At 39.9% G+C, this 17,265-nt stretch overlaps 1 protein-coding gene across 1 annotated transcript in view; it reads right to left on the bottom strand.

Moving 5' to 3' along the window:
* The window catches only part of eys (eyes shut homolog), a 388,659-nt gene that overhangs the window by 226,409 nt on the left and 144,985 nt on the right, over positions 1-17,265 (bottom strand). The window contains exons 15-17 of the mRNA XM_077236480.1: positions 16,099-16,212; positions 15,729-15,842; positions 11,727-11,924 (exon numbers count right to left, since the gene is read on the bottom strand). Of these exons, the coding sequence (XP_077092595.1) occupies positions 11,727-11,924; positions 15,729-15,842; positions 16,099-16,212 (426 nt within the window). The remainder of the gene's footprint in view (positions 1-11,726; positions 11,925-15,728; positions 15,843-16,098; positions 16,213-17,265) is intronic.

The following is a 17,265-nucleotide window of genomic DNA, read 5'->3' as shown; positions in this document are numbered from 1 at the left end:
ATATCAACATTCAATTAAGATGGATACCGCAAAGATTGTCGCAGACGAGCTGAACTGTGGCAGTTACACCGAAAATGTTTTCGCCGCACTTCGTGGGCTCTGGAAATTGAACCGGAGGTATGGGCGCGGCGCGCGCGCCCTCAGTGCTTGAATACGGCGGCTCGGCTCGCTGACAGCGGTGGCTGGCTGTTTCATGTGTGACGTCCCTATTGCTTTGAATGTGGACCGTTTTGTGAACAGGGAACATAGTTAATGGACTGGCAACAATCTCCATAGAAAATGAACTGGCACAGAGAATCGAAATAGAGGATGCAGTTAAGACCTTTGCTGCGATGAAGGCCTGCCGTGCGCGTTTCTGAAATGTAAGTTAAACTTAATTTGCTCTTTAGTCGTTATTTAAGATGCTGAACCTGCTGATGATATAATGTGCTTGCGGACATTTCATTTGTGTGTGTATACGCACATAAGAAAGTGGTGTAAAGAGATTTGCAACAATCATTTGAGGAGGTGAAATGTGATTATTTGGAAAATTCCTGTCATGACCGCTTAAAGAAAAATGCCAGCAGGCATTTGCCTCCTGCATAAACTTTAATATTGTTGACATTTTGGGCACACGAGCGTAGCGCACTATTTGCGTTGTATGTAGGCCTATGGCTTATTGGTCGTTGTGTGTTGTTGCTGGTTTTGCGTTATATGTATATGGCATATTGGTCTTTGTGTGTTGTTGCTGGTTTTGCGTTATATGTAGGCTATATGGCATATTGGTCTTTGTGTGTTGTTGCTGGTACGTTGCAAATAGAGGGGCGGCACAATTGTTTTTCGCCTAGTGCGGCAGAAGTGCATTCATTCGAAGTGCAAAAAAGCTGTAAAGCACAGGGGGGAGCTTTACAGGGGGTATGGCTTATCTAAATGAGATGAAAATGAGCCCTATTGTCACTCCCAGCAGCAGAGACAGGTGAGAACTGCACAATCTTTAGAGGTCGTTTTCTCATCTTTGAGCTTTTTTAAGTGCCTACCTTCAAATGGCCACAACTTCTCCACATATTATCAGATTTCCACATGTTACACATCGTTGAAAAGCTTGGAGATTACACTTATAGAATTTATGAATAACTCAAAATGCCCCAGAACCGACTTGTGTCCCTAGTTTCCTTGACCGGCCACATATGTTACTGAGACTTTTCTAAAGCGTATTAGTAAAATTGACTTTCTCTGCTTGTGAAATTTCGTGCTCATTTATACTCACCCCAGCAGCTGGAAACACAGTGAGTCCAATTAAATGTAAAATGTGTGTTTGTTTAGCGATCTCTTTTACAAATGCTACAAGAGTGTTGCTGTCAACTGTCTTTGCGTTGCATCTGACTTACACAAAACCTAATGACCCATTCCACAAGCCTTTAATTATTAATGGTGTTGAGGAGAAATGCATCCCCTGCCTTTCTGCTGCAAAACAGCAGCCTGTGACAGAGGTAATTGTGGGTTCTTACAGCCACAAATTTATTACCAGGCCTATGCTGAGTCCCAGGATTCTTCATTATCCCTTAGATTTACCACGTAATCTATGCTGCCACTCTGTCTTTGTGCGTGTACCTGTGATTACTCTCATTAAATTCTTACTCTCATTAGATTACTCACACCAGCTGCTCAAGAGATACACCTTGCTCTCTCACTCTCTTCCCACACAAACACAGCAGATCACATACCTCCTATATGGCAGACAGGCCTTGAGGGACTACATATGTGGAGCTGTTTTTGCTGGTGCAGTCTGGGAGGAAGTAAACAAGTAAAATTTGTCTGACTGAGTTTGTAGGAATTGGAGATGATGGTAGACAAGACAAAGTGGCTGCAGGTCAGACTACAAGTGGTGGACGAGGAATACTTGGTTGCCTGGTTACAAAATCGTCCTTCATCGCTGTCACCATCTTACCTCAGAGCATAGTAGTTAACTGCAGGTTGCTCTGGGAGTGCAATTATTGAACTACATGTCGGTTTAGATAAAAAGCATCTGCTAAATGGCAGGTAATTAGAAGTAAGATAAAAGTGTAGTATAAGCAAAATATAAGATTTTGCATATTATAGAAAGCATATTATAGCATAACAGCACTGTTCAGTTCTGTGTATAGCACATGGTTTCTCAACCGGTGGGTCGGAAACCATTTTGAGTGGGTCACGGAGTGTGTCGTCAAAGCAACAACAACAAAAATACTTAATTCTAAATGTTTTCCTGATGCAAGACTTTTATTTTGAAAGATGTGCGTGAAAGCTGTTGACTCTTGATGCAGTTCAAGTAAAGAGTGCCTGAGAAAAACCTGATTCAGTATCTGCGGTCAGATGAGGTTTTATCAGGCTATTGGTGAGTGTCATTATTCAAATGTTAATTTCGTAACATGTTATAAAAATAAAAAGTCTCTCACCTCAGAAAAAACTAACATCCCTGCCCTGTCAGACTTTATCTGACTTTTTGATTCAGATCTCGTTTTGAACGTCATAAACATATTTTTTCAGTTAAGAACATCGTTTAAACTGAAACCTATTCTTTCAACCGAGGATTTGGAGACTGCTGTGCATGCTTTTATTTTAAAACGGCTGGATTATTATAATGCTTTATATTAAGGCATAAATGAAGCCTTGGTTGCATGCCTTCAGTATGTCCAAAATGCAACAGCAAGACTCTTAACTAATACCAGGAAAAGGGATTATATAACACCTGTGTTGATACCTCTTCAATGGTTACATGTAAAATACAGAATGCAATACAAGTTGTTAATGTTTGTTTACAAAGCACTGCATGATCAGGCTCCAAAGTATATAAAAGATATGTTAATCCCCTACCAATCTCAAAAACTCTTGTGTTCCTCTCAGAGTATGTGTTTAACTGTCCCACGGTCACGTTTGAGGCGTAGAGGAGATCTGGCTTTCGCTGCTCCTGCACTTTGAAATGAAATGCTCATAAACTGGGCTCAGACTACAAAAGTTTAAGGCTGATTTGTGCCCGATTTACTCCCAACATCTGAGAGAAAAATAAAATCTCGTCTAGGGTATCAGTCGGCTCCGATCTTCGGCCCAGATTTTCTGGTAATGTGAGGCGTTTACAGATCAAATCTTAAATCTCCCGATCTGCTCAAGGACACATTGGGGCTGACCCAATAATATCAAACAAGTTTGATATTTAGGATTTTAAATCGGGATGATTACGTCTGTGATTACATCAGTACTTCAACAATAGCCAATAGGAACAAGTCTACAAGGAGGCAGAAGTGATGGAACTTTTGAAATGGCGACGCAAAACAACAAGTAGCTGTAGAACGGTGATGGAGGAACGACTGGTCGAAATGTGGCGATAACACAACTGCCTTTATAATGTCTCCTCAAAAGACGTTCTTCTTTAATTTTTTCTCGCAACAGAGTAAGTATTGATACAGCAAGTTGCCGTGACACAGTATACATTTCGTTTACATCAGCTTCCCCGTAATATCACGTGAGGTGCTATATCTGGCATGATAATCTTAAGAATATCTTGTAGTGTGTAATGCGCCACGATTTTCAAATCTTGTAGTGTGTGCAGGTTTGAGACTTAAAGGTGCTCTAAGCGATGTTACGCGTTTTTTAGGTCAAAACTTTTTTTTGTCACATACAGCGAACATCTCCTCACTATCCGCTAGCTGCCTGTCCCCTGAACACACTGTAAAAAAACGCGGTCTCTGCAGACACCCCAGGCTCCACAAACGGCAACAAAAACAAACTGTAGCAGCCCGCACCACAAAACATAGCAAACTGTTCCAGCCAATAACCGACAAGAAGGATTTGGGGGGTTAGTGCGCGGATGAGGAGGAGGGAAGGTCTAGCTACCCTCCGTTTTGTTTGACAATACTTTAAACGTCAACAAGAAGTGACGTCACCCGACATCGCTTAGAGCACCTTTAAAAGAGGAAAATCTGCAAAGATTCTCATGTGCATGATGCAGCCACCTGATTTCACAATAGGCTTTATGTCCAGCTTCACTACTTCCTGAACTTCAGCCAGCTCCTTTGTTTCCTGTCTGCCATAATTGGACAAACTGATTAATCCAGGTGTGCCTGATTATTGTTACTGAGGCCAGGCACACCTGGATTAATCAGTTTGTCCAATTATGGCAGACAGGCCACATCAGTATACGGACAAACACTTTTATATAGAACACATTGAGTTCCCAGCATGAAACTATAGAGCATGTTATAAGATTATTATTGTTTCACTGCTTGGGGATTCTGCTTTATAAATGATGCTCTTATTTTCGTGATCACTGCTAGTTTTTTTGTTGTGTGGTGATTGATTGATGTTGACTGAAGTTTATTGACTCTTACACTACATTTTCAAGAGGTCTTCTGCTTCAGAGACAAGCAGCCTTACCAAGCAGTCATTTAAAACTGCATTATGAAGACAAATGAACATTTCAAGTATTGCTAATTGAAAATTTGCTGAACAACAGATCTGCAGCTGCCATTACAAGAGCTTGACTGAAGGAGACATTTAGTTTTTGGATTTAACAAATCCAAGTTGGCTAAAGTAGAGAAGACAATTATTCTTGTTGAAGTCAAGAACATTAAATAATCATGCTGGCATAATTTTTTTTAAACTTTTCTCAACTTTATTTTTGATTATTTAAAATGTCTCCAGTGCAAAGATTTTAAAAAAAAAAGTTGTCTAAGGCACTTAATTTTTTTATTTTTATAAAATTCAATGTGTCAAGATTTTGGACTTTTTCCAACTTACTGTAGTGTACTGTTGGTTTAGTCTAAAAGAATTACATTATGTACAGCAACCTTGCCTTCAAGGTGCACTCAAAAACTTATATAACTTCATCTGGTGAGTCTACATAATTTCACATTTCAAACAAACACACCACTTGATTCTTTAAGAGTAAAACTACAAGGAACTTCAGATTATTCTGAATGTAAAGCTCTAAAGCAGTGGTTGTCAACCTTTTTGACTCCAAGACCACCCATTGTCAGACAAAATTTGAACGCTCTGCAAGATATATCTGATACTTCTGCTGTAAAAAACAGGGGTGTGAAGTAACGAATTACAAATACTCACGTTACTGTAATTAAGTAGTTTTCTTCAGAAATTGTACTTTTTTGAGTAGTTTAAAAATTGTGTAATTTTACTTTTACTTGAGTACATTTTAAGTGATGTATCTTTACTTTTTCTCCGCTGTTTTCCTTCTGTTTATGGTTGTTACTCGTTAGATGCTTGTTTTAATTAAATTTTTATCCATCAACGTGATTGAATCCAGTAATCGGTCTCGTGGCTGTCATCAAATAAAATTAAGCATAGAAAACGTACTCAGTTACTAACGTAACCTCGGTTCTCTCTAGAGAGGGAACGAATACTGCGTAACATATTACGCTATGGGGAAAATCTCTTTTCCACGAGATATTGAAGCCAAAAATTATCCTTAATTATGAATTGATGTAAAACGCTGTGCAGCAGCATGCAGACATAGGCAAGACGGCTCGCGCGCCTATTGGCTGCCCTGCGGCAACAGCAGCAGCCTATCGAGAGAGGCCCTGCTTGACACCATATCCAATGGGGGCATTTCGCGCCCATTTCGTCACGTCCTGCCAGAAAGGGCGTGGCCTCATCCTATAAATATAGCTCGAATGGCTGATACAAAATGGTTTTCATTGCCGAAGCAAACCAGAGCGTGTTCTAAGAACGGCAAGATACGCAGTACTCGTTCCCTCTCTAGAGAGAACCGAGGTTAAGTTAGTAACTGAGTACGTTCTCTTACGAGAGTATCTCTCGTACTTCGTAATATCTTATGCTATGGGGAACACAGTGTAACACGCCGTGCGTCTGAGATCCAACACCAAAGTCCCAAGGGCAGTAGACTAGGGCACGTATAGTGCACAATCACCATAGACTCACAGAGAGTCAGAGAAGAGAGGCTGCAAGCATCATTCCCCATGAAATGGCATCCTACAGGAGCTAGTTATGTTAACAGTGTTTCACGCAGACGGGGTGAACGTGTTCAGCCTGAACTGGGTAATAGTATGGGTTATTCAACACCCATGGAGCTGTTCTATCGATCAGTGAGCGATGCACAAGCAAAACTCAGCGTCTGGGCCGGCGCAGCGGGGCAGATAGCACTGAATTCTAGACCGACAGAAGCTTGCCTTGTAAGGCGGGAACCTCTAGGTTATAAAACCTTATAAATGTAGACGGCGAGGCCCAGCCCGCCGCCGTACAGATATCTTGCATGGTAATCCCACTTTACCACGCCCACGACGAGGCCACGCCTCTCGTGGAGTGCGCTCTGACACCCAAAGGACACTGCAGGCCCTAAGAAGTGTAAGCCAGTGCTATGGCGTCGACTATCCATCTGGATAGGCTCTGTTTTGATGCGCCCAGTCCCTTAGAGCGTCCGCCAAACAAAACGAAGAGCTGCTCGGTCTGTCTGAAGATGCCATTTCATGGGGAATGATGCTTGCAGCCTCTCTTCTCCGACTCTCTGAAGACAGACGAGCAGGACACATAAGCTCTCAGTGCCCTGACAGGGCAAAAGAGACTCGCATCCTCCTCCTCATCATGAACCAGGGGGGCGCACAGGGAAATAACCTGGGCCCTGCACGGAGTGTTGAGGGATTTGGGCAACTCCCAACAGATGCTTCATGTCTGACAAATGGATTGGCTCGAATGGGGCACCTTTCATGGCTTCCAAAACCGTAGAAAGGTCTCACACCGGGACTGAAGGGGGTCTGGGAGGGTTCAGCGTCCGAGCTCCCCTGAGGAATCGCACGACTAGGTCGTTTTTCCCCAGTAACTGGCCAGACATAGGTTTTGCAAACGTTGCTATGGCCGCCACGTACACTTTGAGCGTGGATGGGGTTCTGCCCTTATCCAGCAGCTCTTGAAGTACTTCCGTGACCCCGCAGGCGACGGGTGAAAAGCCCTGAGCTTGACACCAGGCAGAGAACACAGACCATTTCGAGGATGCCAAATCGAGCCCTTGGCCTGAGAGAGGAGGTCTTTCCTCAACGGTATTGGCCACGGAGCAGTGCTGGTGCCCACGGGGCAGAGCTGCATGATCCTAACCCAGGCGGGAAACGCAGAAGAAATGGAGGTCCCCCTACCTGAGTGTGGCTCGGCACGAGCCACTGGAATGAAGCATCTTAGAAAATACACTGCTCTTTTAGATAAAAAGAGAGAGAGTGCAAGTCGCGACGGCGAACACACACTCTTAGCAGAGTAAAAGGATATTGACGCTGGAAAGCGTAGCAGGTACGGCGACTGAAGGCGGCGAGGTGAAGGCCAGCGGCTTCAGTTTCAAGGGCTCGTCCTGTAGAAGGCTTGTGTCAACAGCGAGGCTTCTCACTCTGGATCCAGCGATGCGTGAGCTTCGCTGAAGAGATGAAAATCAGCCACGCCCTTTCTGGTGGGACGTGACGAAATGGGCACGAAATGGCTCCATTGGATATGGTGTCACGCAGGGCCTCTCTAGATAGGCTGCTGCTGTTGCCGCAGGGCACCCAATAGGCGCGCAAGCCGTCTTGCCTATATCTGCATGCTGCCGCACAGCGTTTTACATTAATTCAAAATTAAGGATAATTTTTGGCTTCAATATCTCGTGGAAAAGAGGTTTTCCCTATAGCGTAAGATATTACGCAGTACGAGAGATACTCTCGTAAGAGAACATTAACCGCCTATTCCTGCTGTTACTCGTGACTGCTGTGGAAGTGCATTCTTCACGCATCAATTCAATCCAGATATCAACGTCTTCCTCTAATATGCTAAGGTATATTTCACATTTCTGCTTAATATGATATTTATATAGGCTGGCCTGTCTACATGGCCTAACATTTGGTCTGAGGTTGGGGGTATTGCGTGATGAGTTCATAATGCGGTGAATACCCGCTCCCATTTATTTCACAATCACATTATAGAGAGACGCGCGTCACGATCTGTGCACTGCCGCGTCTCGCGCTCGCCATGCCAGATTCAGAATCAGTGCACTCTATGAACCATGGCGTTAACTTGAAATACATTTCTGTCAGTGCGTGACTACAGCTCGTTAATAAACAACGTTTTTTGATTGATCCATTATACAATCCGTCTTCATTTGCCAAGTGCACTTGCGCAAAGACATTTTTCATGTTGAACTTTTGTTTTTTGTGTGTGGATGCTGCTGATAAAACAGCTTCGCCGAGACTACAAAGAGACATGCATGTGTGTGTGTGTGTGTGTGTGTGTGTGTGTGTGTGTGTGTGTGTGTGTGTGTGTGTGTGTGTGTGTGTGTGTGTTTGTTTCTTTCTTTTGTAAAAGTTTCCTGGATATAACTATTTAATGCACAATTTTCCTTAAAAATTATATTATAAGCATTACAATGTGAGTAAATGTAGCCATGTAAAATGTAAGGGATGATGGCACCCTTCTAGAACAATGTGCATTTACGTTTAAATTGTAAGATATTTAATAGCATGGAATTAAAGTGTGTAATTAGTGTTAGCTCACTATCACTATCACTATCACCTTTTTCAGTGCATTAGGTGAGGTAATCTGATAATATTAGTGATTCTCATTTATCAAAACACTAACATTGGTACCGTTTTGGAGAGAAATTGGGTATTTTTTAATCTCTCCATTTAACCCATCTCATGGTGTGTGATGCTGAACTATCATATGAGTTTCTAAAGGTTTTTGAATTCTTTACACAGTTATGAATATTGATATTTTATGTGCAACAATAGCATGCTCAGGCCCAGTAGTTTTCGCCTAATTTTAAATGCTCCCCCCCCCCCCCCCCAAATAATATGATTTAAAGGAGAACTCCGGGCAATTTTTAAGTTAATCTTGATCGTTAGACCTTTGTGAGTACTGACTATAGAAAAAAAAAACTAACCGGATTGGTGCTTGCTACGTGGAGCTGCGACCGCGAATGCCCAGAGCTCCCACCCAGCTAAAACGGCAGCTATGGGGGCATGGACATAAAGAGCGTTTTTGAACCTCTTAACAGACACAAAATGCAATCAAAATGTCTGTCCAACATGAACAGGGACCCTACATGTGAACAAGATGCGTTTAGCAACTTAGCCATTGTTTCAACTCACCTAAATAGTCTTTTAGACGGCAAGCTGTAGTCTCGCGCTGCAGTCCCGTGCTGTAGCCGGAAAAGGTAAACAATGTCCAGGTGGGAGGACCGTTGATCATGTGCGACGAGTTACGATCAGAGTTGCTTACAAGTGAAGAAGAAATGGTTCGTGTTTGTGCCTTTCCGAATTGTGGCGACAGAATGTGAAAATATAAGAGCTTAAATTTTCATCGTCTTCCTTTCCTTGACCTCGAGATTCTAAAGTTGTGGCTAGTTGTACTTCAACTTGCTGTGCAAACTCCCGTAGAAGTACTACGCGCTAAAGATTACCGCATTTGCAGTGAACACTTTGACAAGGATGACTACACACACTCAACACAGCGGGGCCGTTTGAAGAAAAATGCCATTCCATGTACGAAGACTCGTCGCACATGATCAACGCTCCTCCCACCTGGACATTGTTTACCTTTTCCGGCTACAGCACGGGACTGCAGCGCGAGACTACAGCTTGCCGTCTAAAAGACTATTTAGGTGAGTTGAAACAATGGCTAAGTTGCTAAACGCATCTTGTTCACATGTAGGGTCCCTGTTCATGTTGGACAGACATTTTAATTGCATTTTGTGTCTGTTAAGAGGCTCAAAAACGCTCTTTATGTCCATGCCCCCATAGCTGCCGTTTTAGCTGAGGCGGAGCTCTGGGTATTCGCGGTCGCAGCTCCGCGTAGCAAGCACCAATCCGGTTCATTTTTTTTATATAGTCAGTACTCACAAAGGTCTAACGATCAAGATTAACTTAAAAATTGCCCGGAGTTCTCCTTTAAATAGTGATGAGTGTACTGATTTGATGCATTTTAAAAAGATGGATGATAGATATTCTTCAATCTTTCTGACAAAGAACAAAATATAATGTGAATTACAGTATGTGCAATTTTTTTTAATTTATAAATTGTAGTGCACAGTGTTTATTATAAGGGGTAGAATCCGCAGCTCAGTACTCACTACTCACTACTCATGAGTACTTTTAAATAAGCTACTTTTTTACTCTTACTCAAGTAGTTTTTTGGACAAGTACTTTTTACTCTACTCACACTACATTTTTTGGAATGTAATGGTACTTTTACTTGAGTATGTTTTTTCAGTACTCTTCCCACCACTGGTGAAAACAAATCTGCTTGTTTTTCAACCTTTTTAGTTTACAGAAACAAGGAGTGGCAATATAAAGTTAAAATTAAATAAAAATAATAATAAATTCATAAAATATTTAAATTCCAGAATATTTAATAACGGTTCTTAAGGTTTTATTACCAAATAATTTACATAAATTGTATGACAATATCCTAGCAATTTCTACCCTATACAATATTTTAAAGCGTGACATAACTAGAAAAAATGTATTCATGTCCATGACTTTAAGATTGTATTACATTTATTGACTTTTCCACATCTAGAAATCACGCTTTTAAAAGTTCCTCATTTATACAGATTTTTCAAGACTGAGAAATACAATGACAGCTTATATCTTAATTTTTGTAGCCGTTTTATCTTATTTTGTCTTTTAAATCATTTTAAGTTAAGTTTGCTGAGGCCCTTTAGTGGGTCCCGGCCCCCAGTTGAGAACAACTGCTCTAAAGATCACTGGAACGACTTCTGGAAAACAGTAAAACTTCAGAACAGAGGCATTAAAGTCTGTTCATTACAATCTTGCAAAGATAAATTCTAAAACAGGATGGTTAGCAGGATGATAGCAAAAGAGTTTTCAGCCAAAAGGGATACTGGACAACATGTACTACATTTGAAAGTGTTTTCTGTTAGTTTGAGAGGACAATTAATAGCCTCTTTTAACTGTAAAATCGAACAAAGTTTTGAAAGTCAAGGTTTGTCTTCCTCTCACTGCAATGACATTCACCATTATACGACATGAAATTAAAACTTTATCACCCAAATAAATTACTGTCAACTGGAAAACATCTTTAATGCCTAATTTAAAGGCTTTTTGCTATATACATCATGTCTTAAAGGTGAAGGTGTAAGTACCTAATGCAATAACAAAGACTGTTTTCAAACAGGTTTCCCAAACACTGTCCACTGTTGGTTAGACGGTTGTGTGCAATAAATGATCATTTAGCCTACACATACAACAGCATCAAGTGAGTTACAGCTTCCAAGTACTTCATTGCAAAAGCCAACATCGTGCTTTGCAATCTGTAATCCTTAACTGACAACATGTATTTGATCTATGGCTTTTGTAATGATTTATGCAGGAGATGCAACACAAAAGGGCAAAAAACAGCTTATTGGATTGCTGAGGGAGAACAACACCCTGCCTTGGGCTTTGATTGTATTAACTCTGTCATTTATCATCCATTATTCAAATTACAAAGCAGCAATTATGCCTTGCAGATCCTCGCTCACAGCTGGAGCAAGACACTTGTCAAAAGTTCCAAAGCAAATGTGGCCTGGTCATACTGAATGGAGTAACTTGTGCCTTATAAAACTGCTTATTAAACTAAGTCATGCCAAGACTGTCAAAGGGGTAAACTGACAGTGCCTTTGCTCCAAAAAGAGTGCCTCTCTAGAGTACCCATGTGCTAATGAGACTGAAGGGAAATGTTTTAAGTTTGGGAGTTCAAGGCTGAGAAATAACAACAGTATTTACCGTCGTAACAGAAGCCATGCAGACAGGGGTTGGAGCTGCACTCGTCTATGTTGATCTCACAGCGGGCCCCCGTGAAACCCTGGCGACATCGGCACCGGAAGCCCAGAGGGAAGAGGACGGGATCAGCCTCCTCCATACACTCTGCCCCGTTATCACACGGATTAACGGCCTCACAGGGCAGCAACTCACAGTTAATCCCTGAAATTCCAAGTACAGCATGAGAAATACAATTCCAAGCACAACAAAAACAACAACAATGGAAAATGTTCAACTGTTTATTGTTTACTCAACAAATTCTCATGATTAATTTTCTTAAAAGGCCTCTATTCTCACATTTAAATCAAAAGCAGCCCTGTTAATTGACCAATGCATTTTCATGACTTTTCCAAGGTACAAAAAAAACGTTTCCTAAGGAGTTGGTGTACATTTATAAACATATAAGAAAAATCTAAATAATTAAAATGAAACTACTTCATGGACTACAATCTAAACAATCACAATAATGACTTATTAAAAAAATTAAATAAACTAGTTTGGCTGGTTTTAGATCTTGATCTATTACCAAAATTAGTTAGTTATTATAAAAGGACTGCCAGATAGAGATGTATAGTCAACTTGGTCAAAACTAAAACCAGCCTCAACACAACTTATAATGGTAATAGATATTGGACCAAAACTGGTCAGTAAAGCTTGGCTTCACTAGGCTAGTCTGGTGCCAACTTTTTTTTGTTTGTAAAATGGATCAGACAAAAATGTATAGAAAACGAACAGTACAAGAATCCATTACACATTGGACTTTTGGGCAGATACCATAGTTAAGAACAACTCCAATGAAAAATATAGTTGCAAGCAGCAATTATCAGGGCCAAGCAAAAAGCACATGATAAGTCATGCCAGCATGGCTGGTGGCATCAGACCAACAGCAACAATGAGCAATTAAAGACGCATTAAGATGATTTTATGCAAATATCATTGAAAAATCATAAGTACAGTCACTAGTTAAATTATTTAATGGTTTAGAACTTTCGACCAGTAGGTGGCATTGTGACCAAATTGATGTGGTGTGGTCAGAGTAAGGTGACAATGACACAGGCAGAGTTTGGTGTCAATATGACAAAGCACTGAAGAGATCCAGCCTCAGAGTAGTTTTGGCATCATGCCATCAACTATATTGATGTGTCTGTCGACAAGATATCCTTAACTTTTTGTCGGCCAAGTCGAAGATGACTCGAATTTGGTGAAAATCGGACTGATGGTCTTGGAGGTGTTTGAAAAAGTAGGTTTTGAAAGAAAATCTAAATGGCGAACAGGAAGTTTGGCAAACTCTGGCAACACTGGTATCTATATTATTGGAGTGACCCAAGGAATCTATTAAGACCATCATTAGATTCAGGGCAATGATTCAGTCTCATGACAATAGCCAAAATTAATTTAAAGCTATTAGCATTTATTAAAATTTCATTATAACTTTTGACCACAAGGTCCCAAAACTTTTTGAGTACCTCCAGGACATGGTGCTGATGGCACATAATGAGATTTGCAGTGATACACCAATGCATTCGTAAAATATAGCATTTTATATCATAATACTCTATTGTAGTTAGTGCGAATTTCATGTTTAGTTCAATTATACCTCCACCAAGTGGCGTTAGGAGTTATAGAAATGTATATTTACGAGAACACAAAAAATCACCCATGTCCATCTTTGATTGCATTTATTTTTTGCCACTTACTATCAAAATTTTGACATTTGGCCCACAGAGTATAGCCAACGACCAATGTTTTAAATTTTCCTATGGTGGTTTCAAAGATATTCGCAAAAATGGTTTAAACGCTAAATTACAATGTTGCACAAACCATAAGGCGAAACCTAGCATGTTTGGTATCATTGGACTCTGCAAAGATTTAGGAATCTAAAGAGATGACTCCCATGAAAATAACCACTACCAAAGTTATAAGCATGTGAATATTTTATTTGACCACTAGGTGATGCTGGCCCAAAACTTCTCAGGCTCCTTTAGGGTACCGTGCTGATGACCCATACTGAGTTTTGAAATGGTACGTGGATGTATTCATAAAATACAGGATTCTACTAAATTAAAAATGGCCGACACACCCAAAATGGCCGAAAAATATAGCTGCAAGCAGCAATTATCAGGGCCAAGCAAAAAGACATGGGAAAAAAACATGGGAAAATCGGATATCATTTGACTCGTTGCCCTGAATCTAATGAGATCACTTTTATGATTTTTGTGCAAACCTTTCAAAAGTAAAAATAGCCATTTTTAATATCTCCAGACCACTAGGTGGGGCTGTGCCGAAATGCTGAACATTACCTTAGGTCATGCTGGTGAGGACATGTGCCAAGTTTGGTCTAAATACGCTAAAGCGTTGCGGAAATATTATTTGGAGTGCTCTTCATCTAATTCATTCCCAAGTTTTTCGAGAATGGTAAAGTTGATCAAAAAGCTTTTAATAACTTTTGTTAGCATGGTCTGAAGATGATGTGAGCCAATTTTGATGAAAATCTGACGAAGCTTAGAGGTCGAGTTCGAAAAAGTAGGCTTTTTGCAAAATTCAAAATGGCGGGAAAATTTTTATGATGGAAAATCATGTAATAACGTGAAATTGAATCGTAATGAGCCAATGAATCAGAGGAAAAATATATTTTGTTTTTAGCCCTTATGGTTCAAAAGTTATTAGCATACACATGAGTGGTGGCGCTAGAAGGGTTGAAATAGAGACTCCAAAATCGGTGTGGTTAATGTTGGGACTGACCTCTATCAGTGTGCCAAATTTCAAAACTTTTCCGCAAGCGGTGCTATATGCGGCCATAGACTTCCAGAGCAGAATAATAATAATAAGAACACCAACGATTACAATAGGTGCTTACGCACCTTCGGTGCTTGGCCCCTAATTAATAACATGCCTTAAATTGTCTAATTACGCACATGGCATTGCTTGGTTCTGGCTGCTATAAACTCTCAGAGTTTCAATTAACACCCATAGACTGCACACTGTATTTTACCCACAGTCTAGACTCTAGATCAGTTAGTAAAAGGATAGCTATGTAAAGGGTAGTTTAATGTTCTCAGAATCCCCCCACATAAACACTATGCATGTGTGTCTCAACAGAGCATGCAAAGCTGTCAGTGCCTTTTTTCCTCAATTTCAATACAGAATAACCGATATCATCATTATCCCTGACAACCTAATTTGCACGTCTAATGGAAGCATGATCTGTGATCTCTGTTTGAATATAAGCAGCAATGACTGAGCTGCCTGATCGATTTTAGATGAGCTGCATTCTGTGTCCGGAATTGACCAGCTGAGCATCATACATAAAAAAAACAAAACAAGGAAAAAACAATAATGCATGTAATATGGCTGTGGAAAACAGGTGTATACACAAAGCAGATCCGATTTCAGCAGTTCCTGATCTGAATAAAATAGTCAAAGAGCACAGCACTCTAGAGGGAATTTGTCCTGACATTTGGGTCTGATTTGATCCACTTCTGAACTGAACAAGGATACCATAATGTGTGTGTATGAATGCTGGAAATTATCTTCACCAAAATGTTCATCAGGAAGTCAATTTTGAGGTTAACATCACAAAATTGTTGTAAATGAAAAATAATACATTGTAAGGGTGAAATGCATTAAAGAGAATCCCATTTTTACCTGCCAAAAATGCCACCAAAAAGTAGACTATGAAGCAACTGGCAGAAACCAGATTATGTTGAGAGCGAGTCTTTCATAGCATTTGATTTTCTATTTTTATTTTCATATTTTACTTTTTTTTTTAAATATACTTTGCATTATACATTTTACTGGACGTAAACACAATTTAAATAAATTTTAATTAATACATTTTGTGGACAATGAAGATGTCGATGTGGCAATGCTGACTTCATGATTTCAGACAGGTGAGAGGAATGCTCTCTGAAGTTAATTAACTCTGCTTTTCTGCACCCTTCACCCCACTCCCTCAGTCTTCATTACCTTTGAATGGAGCCGCACATCGGCAGTAGTAATTACCCGGTTGGTCAATGCAGGTGCCTCCATTCTTACAGGGATATGAGACACACTCATTGATGTCCAGTGAGCACTCAGGACCTTTAATGCACAATATAAAACGAAAAATAAAAGTTATCATGCAAGTGAGATGATTGAAGGAAGCTCATCTATCTTTTCAAGACACATGAGAGACAATTTTCCTGTCTATAAAACATAAATGACCAAAATAAAACAACACATTCACATTCAACAGCTTCAGGTTTTTTTTTTTTTCGGCTTGGGCCCCGTGAGACCAATAGAGAACCAATGGAGAAATAATCAATGTGATAATGTACTAAAAAAACATTAGACACACCAGAGAAACCTGAAGGGCAAATGCATTTAAAGCCATCTGAGAGGTCCAAACACGTGCCATTGTTCATGCATGGTGATGACTGGCATTCATCTATGTTTATTTCACATAAACTACCTGAGAAGTGAGAGAAAAAGAGAAAGGCACACAAAAAGAAGAAAATAAGAATGAGAGTTGTCGTAGAAATTCCCATGCCAACCAATTATAAACTGAAGTTTTCACTGCACAAAGAATCTGGAATAAAAGTAAAAAACAAAACAAATCTAAAATCCCTTTTAAGCCTTCGAGCAATACATCTCCTGGTTTGAAATGAAAGTAGATGAATTTACATTCTGTTGGGCAGAAAGTTCCTAAAATATACTGAGAGCTTGAGTTGACTCATACTGCCAAATGAGCCTATTTCCTTTCCAATTTGCATGAACATGAAAGAATTAAGTGGAAATTACTCTTGAAATAGAAATTTAATGTGGTTGGATAAGAACGAAAAGTGCCCCCCTGTTTTAAAGAGGAGTTTGTAAACTAAACATGACACACTTAAACGATCATATCTCTTCAAGCTTCAAGTGTGCAATTTTTTTTCGATATTAAAATGCTTCTATCCCAGTTTAAAGTGCAGACTGCAGAGACAACTCAAAGTAAGCCATTTGCAGGTAAACTTTCCTGTAGCGATTTAAAAACATTACTCTATTTGTTTGAATGGTCCGTTTTGTTGAACTTCTGGCTCAACCAGACCACTTTCACATAATCTGATGACGCATAACTGACTTTAAGTTATTAACATTGTAAATTTTATATTTTCATTTGATAATTTAATGTAATTTATAACACTACTTTGTGTTTTCTAACCTTGTTATTACATTTCAGCAAACTAGTTAACACTGCTGCATGAGTGTTTCTACGGCTGAAGGCGTGACGGCAATGTATCTCTAGATATATATATGTTTTTTTGGCTTTCACTACTTATATTTGAATTAGTTTCTGTTCACCAATATAGAAGTTTACCCAACTTTGAGGATTTCCACTTCTGAGAACCCCGAAATGAGAAAAGGGTCCATGATGTGAGATTTTGATGGACAAAAACATTACACACAACACCTTTAAGCTCCACGAATAAGACACATCTATTCTTAACTGATACTACTACTACCACTACTAATACAACTTCAATAT

The sequence above is a fragment of the Siphateles boraxobius genome, unplaced genomic scaffold, assembly GCF_051911475.1.
Source record: "Siphateles boraxobius isolate OS27281-9 unplaced genomic scaffold, OSU_SipBor_1 20, whole genome shotgun sequence".
NCBI classification, from domain to species: Eukaryota; Metazoa; Chordata; class Actinopteri; order Cypriniformes; family Leuciscidae; genus Siphateles; species Siphateles boraxobius.
Note: the sequence above shows the minus strand (reverse complement) of the source record. Positions and strands in the feature narration are given on the sequence as shown.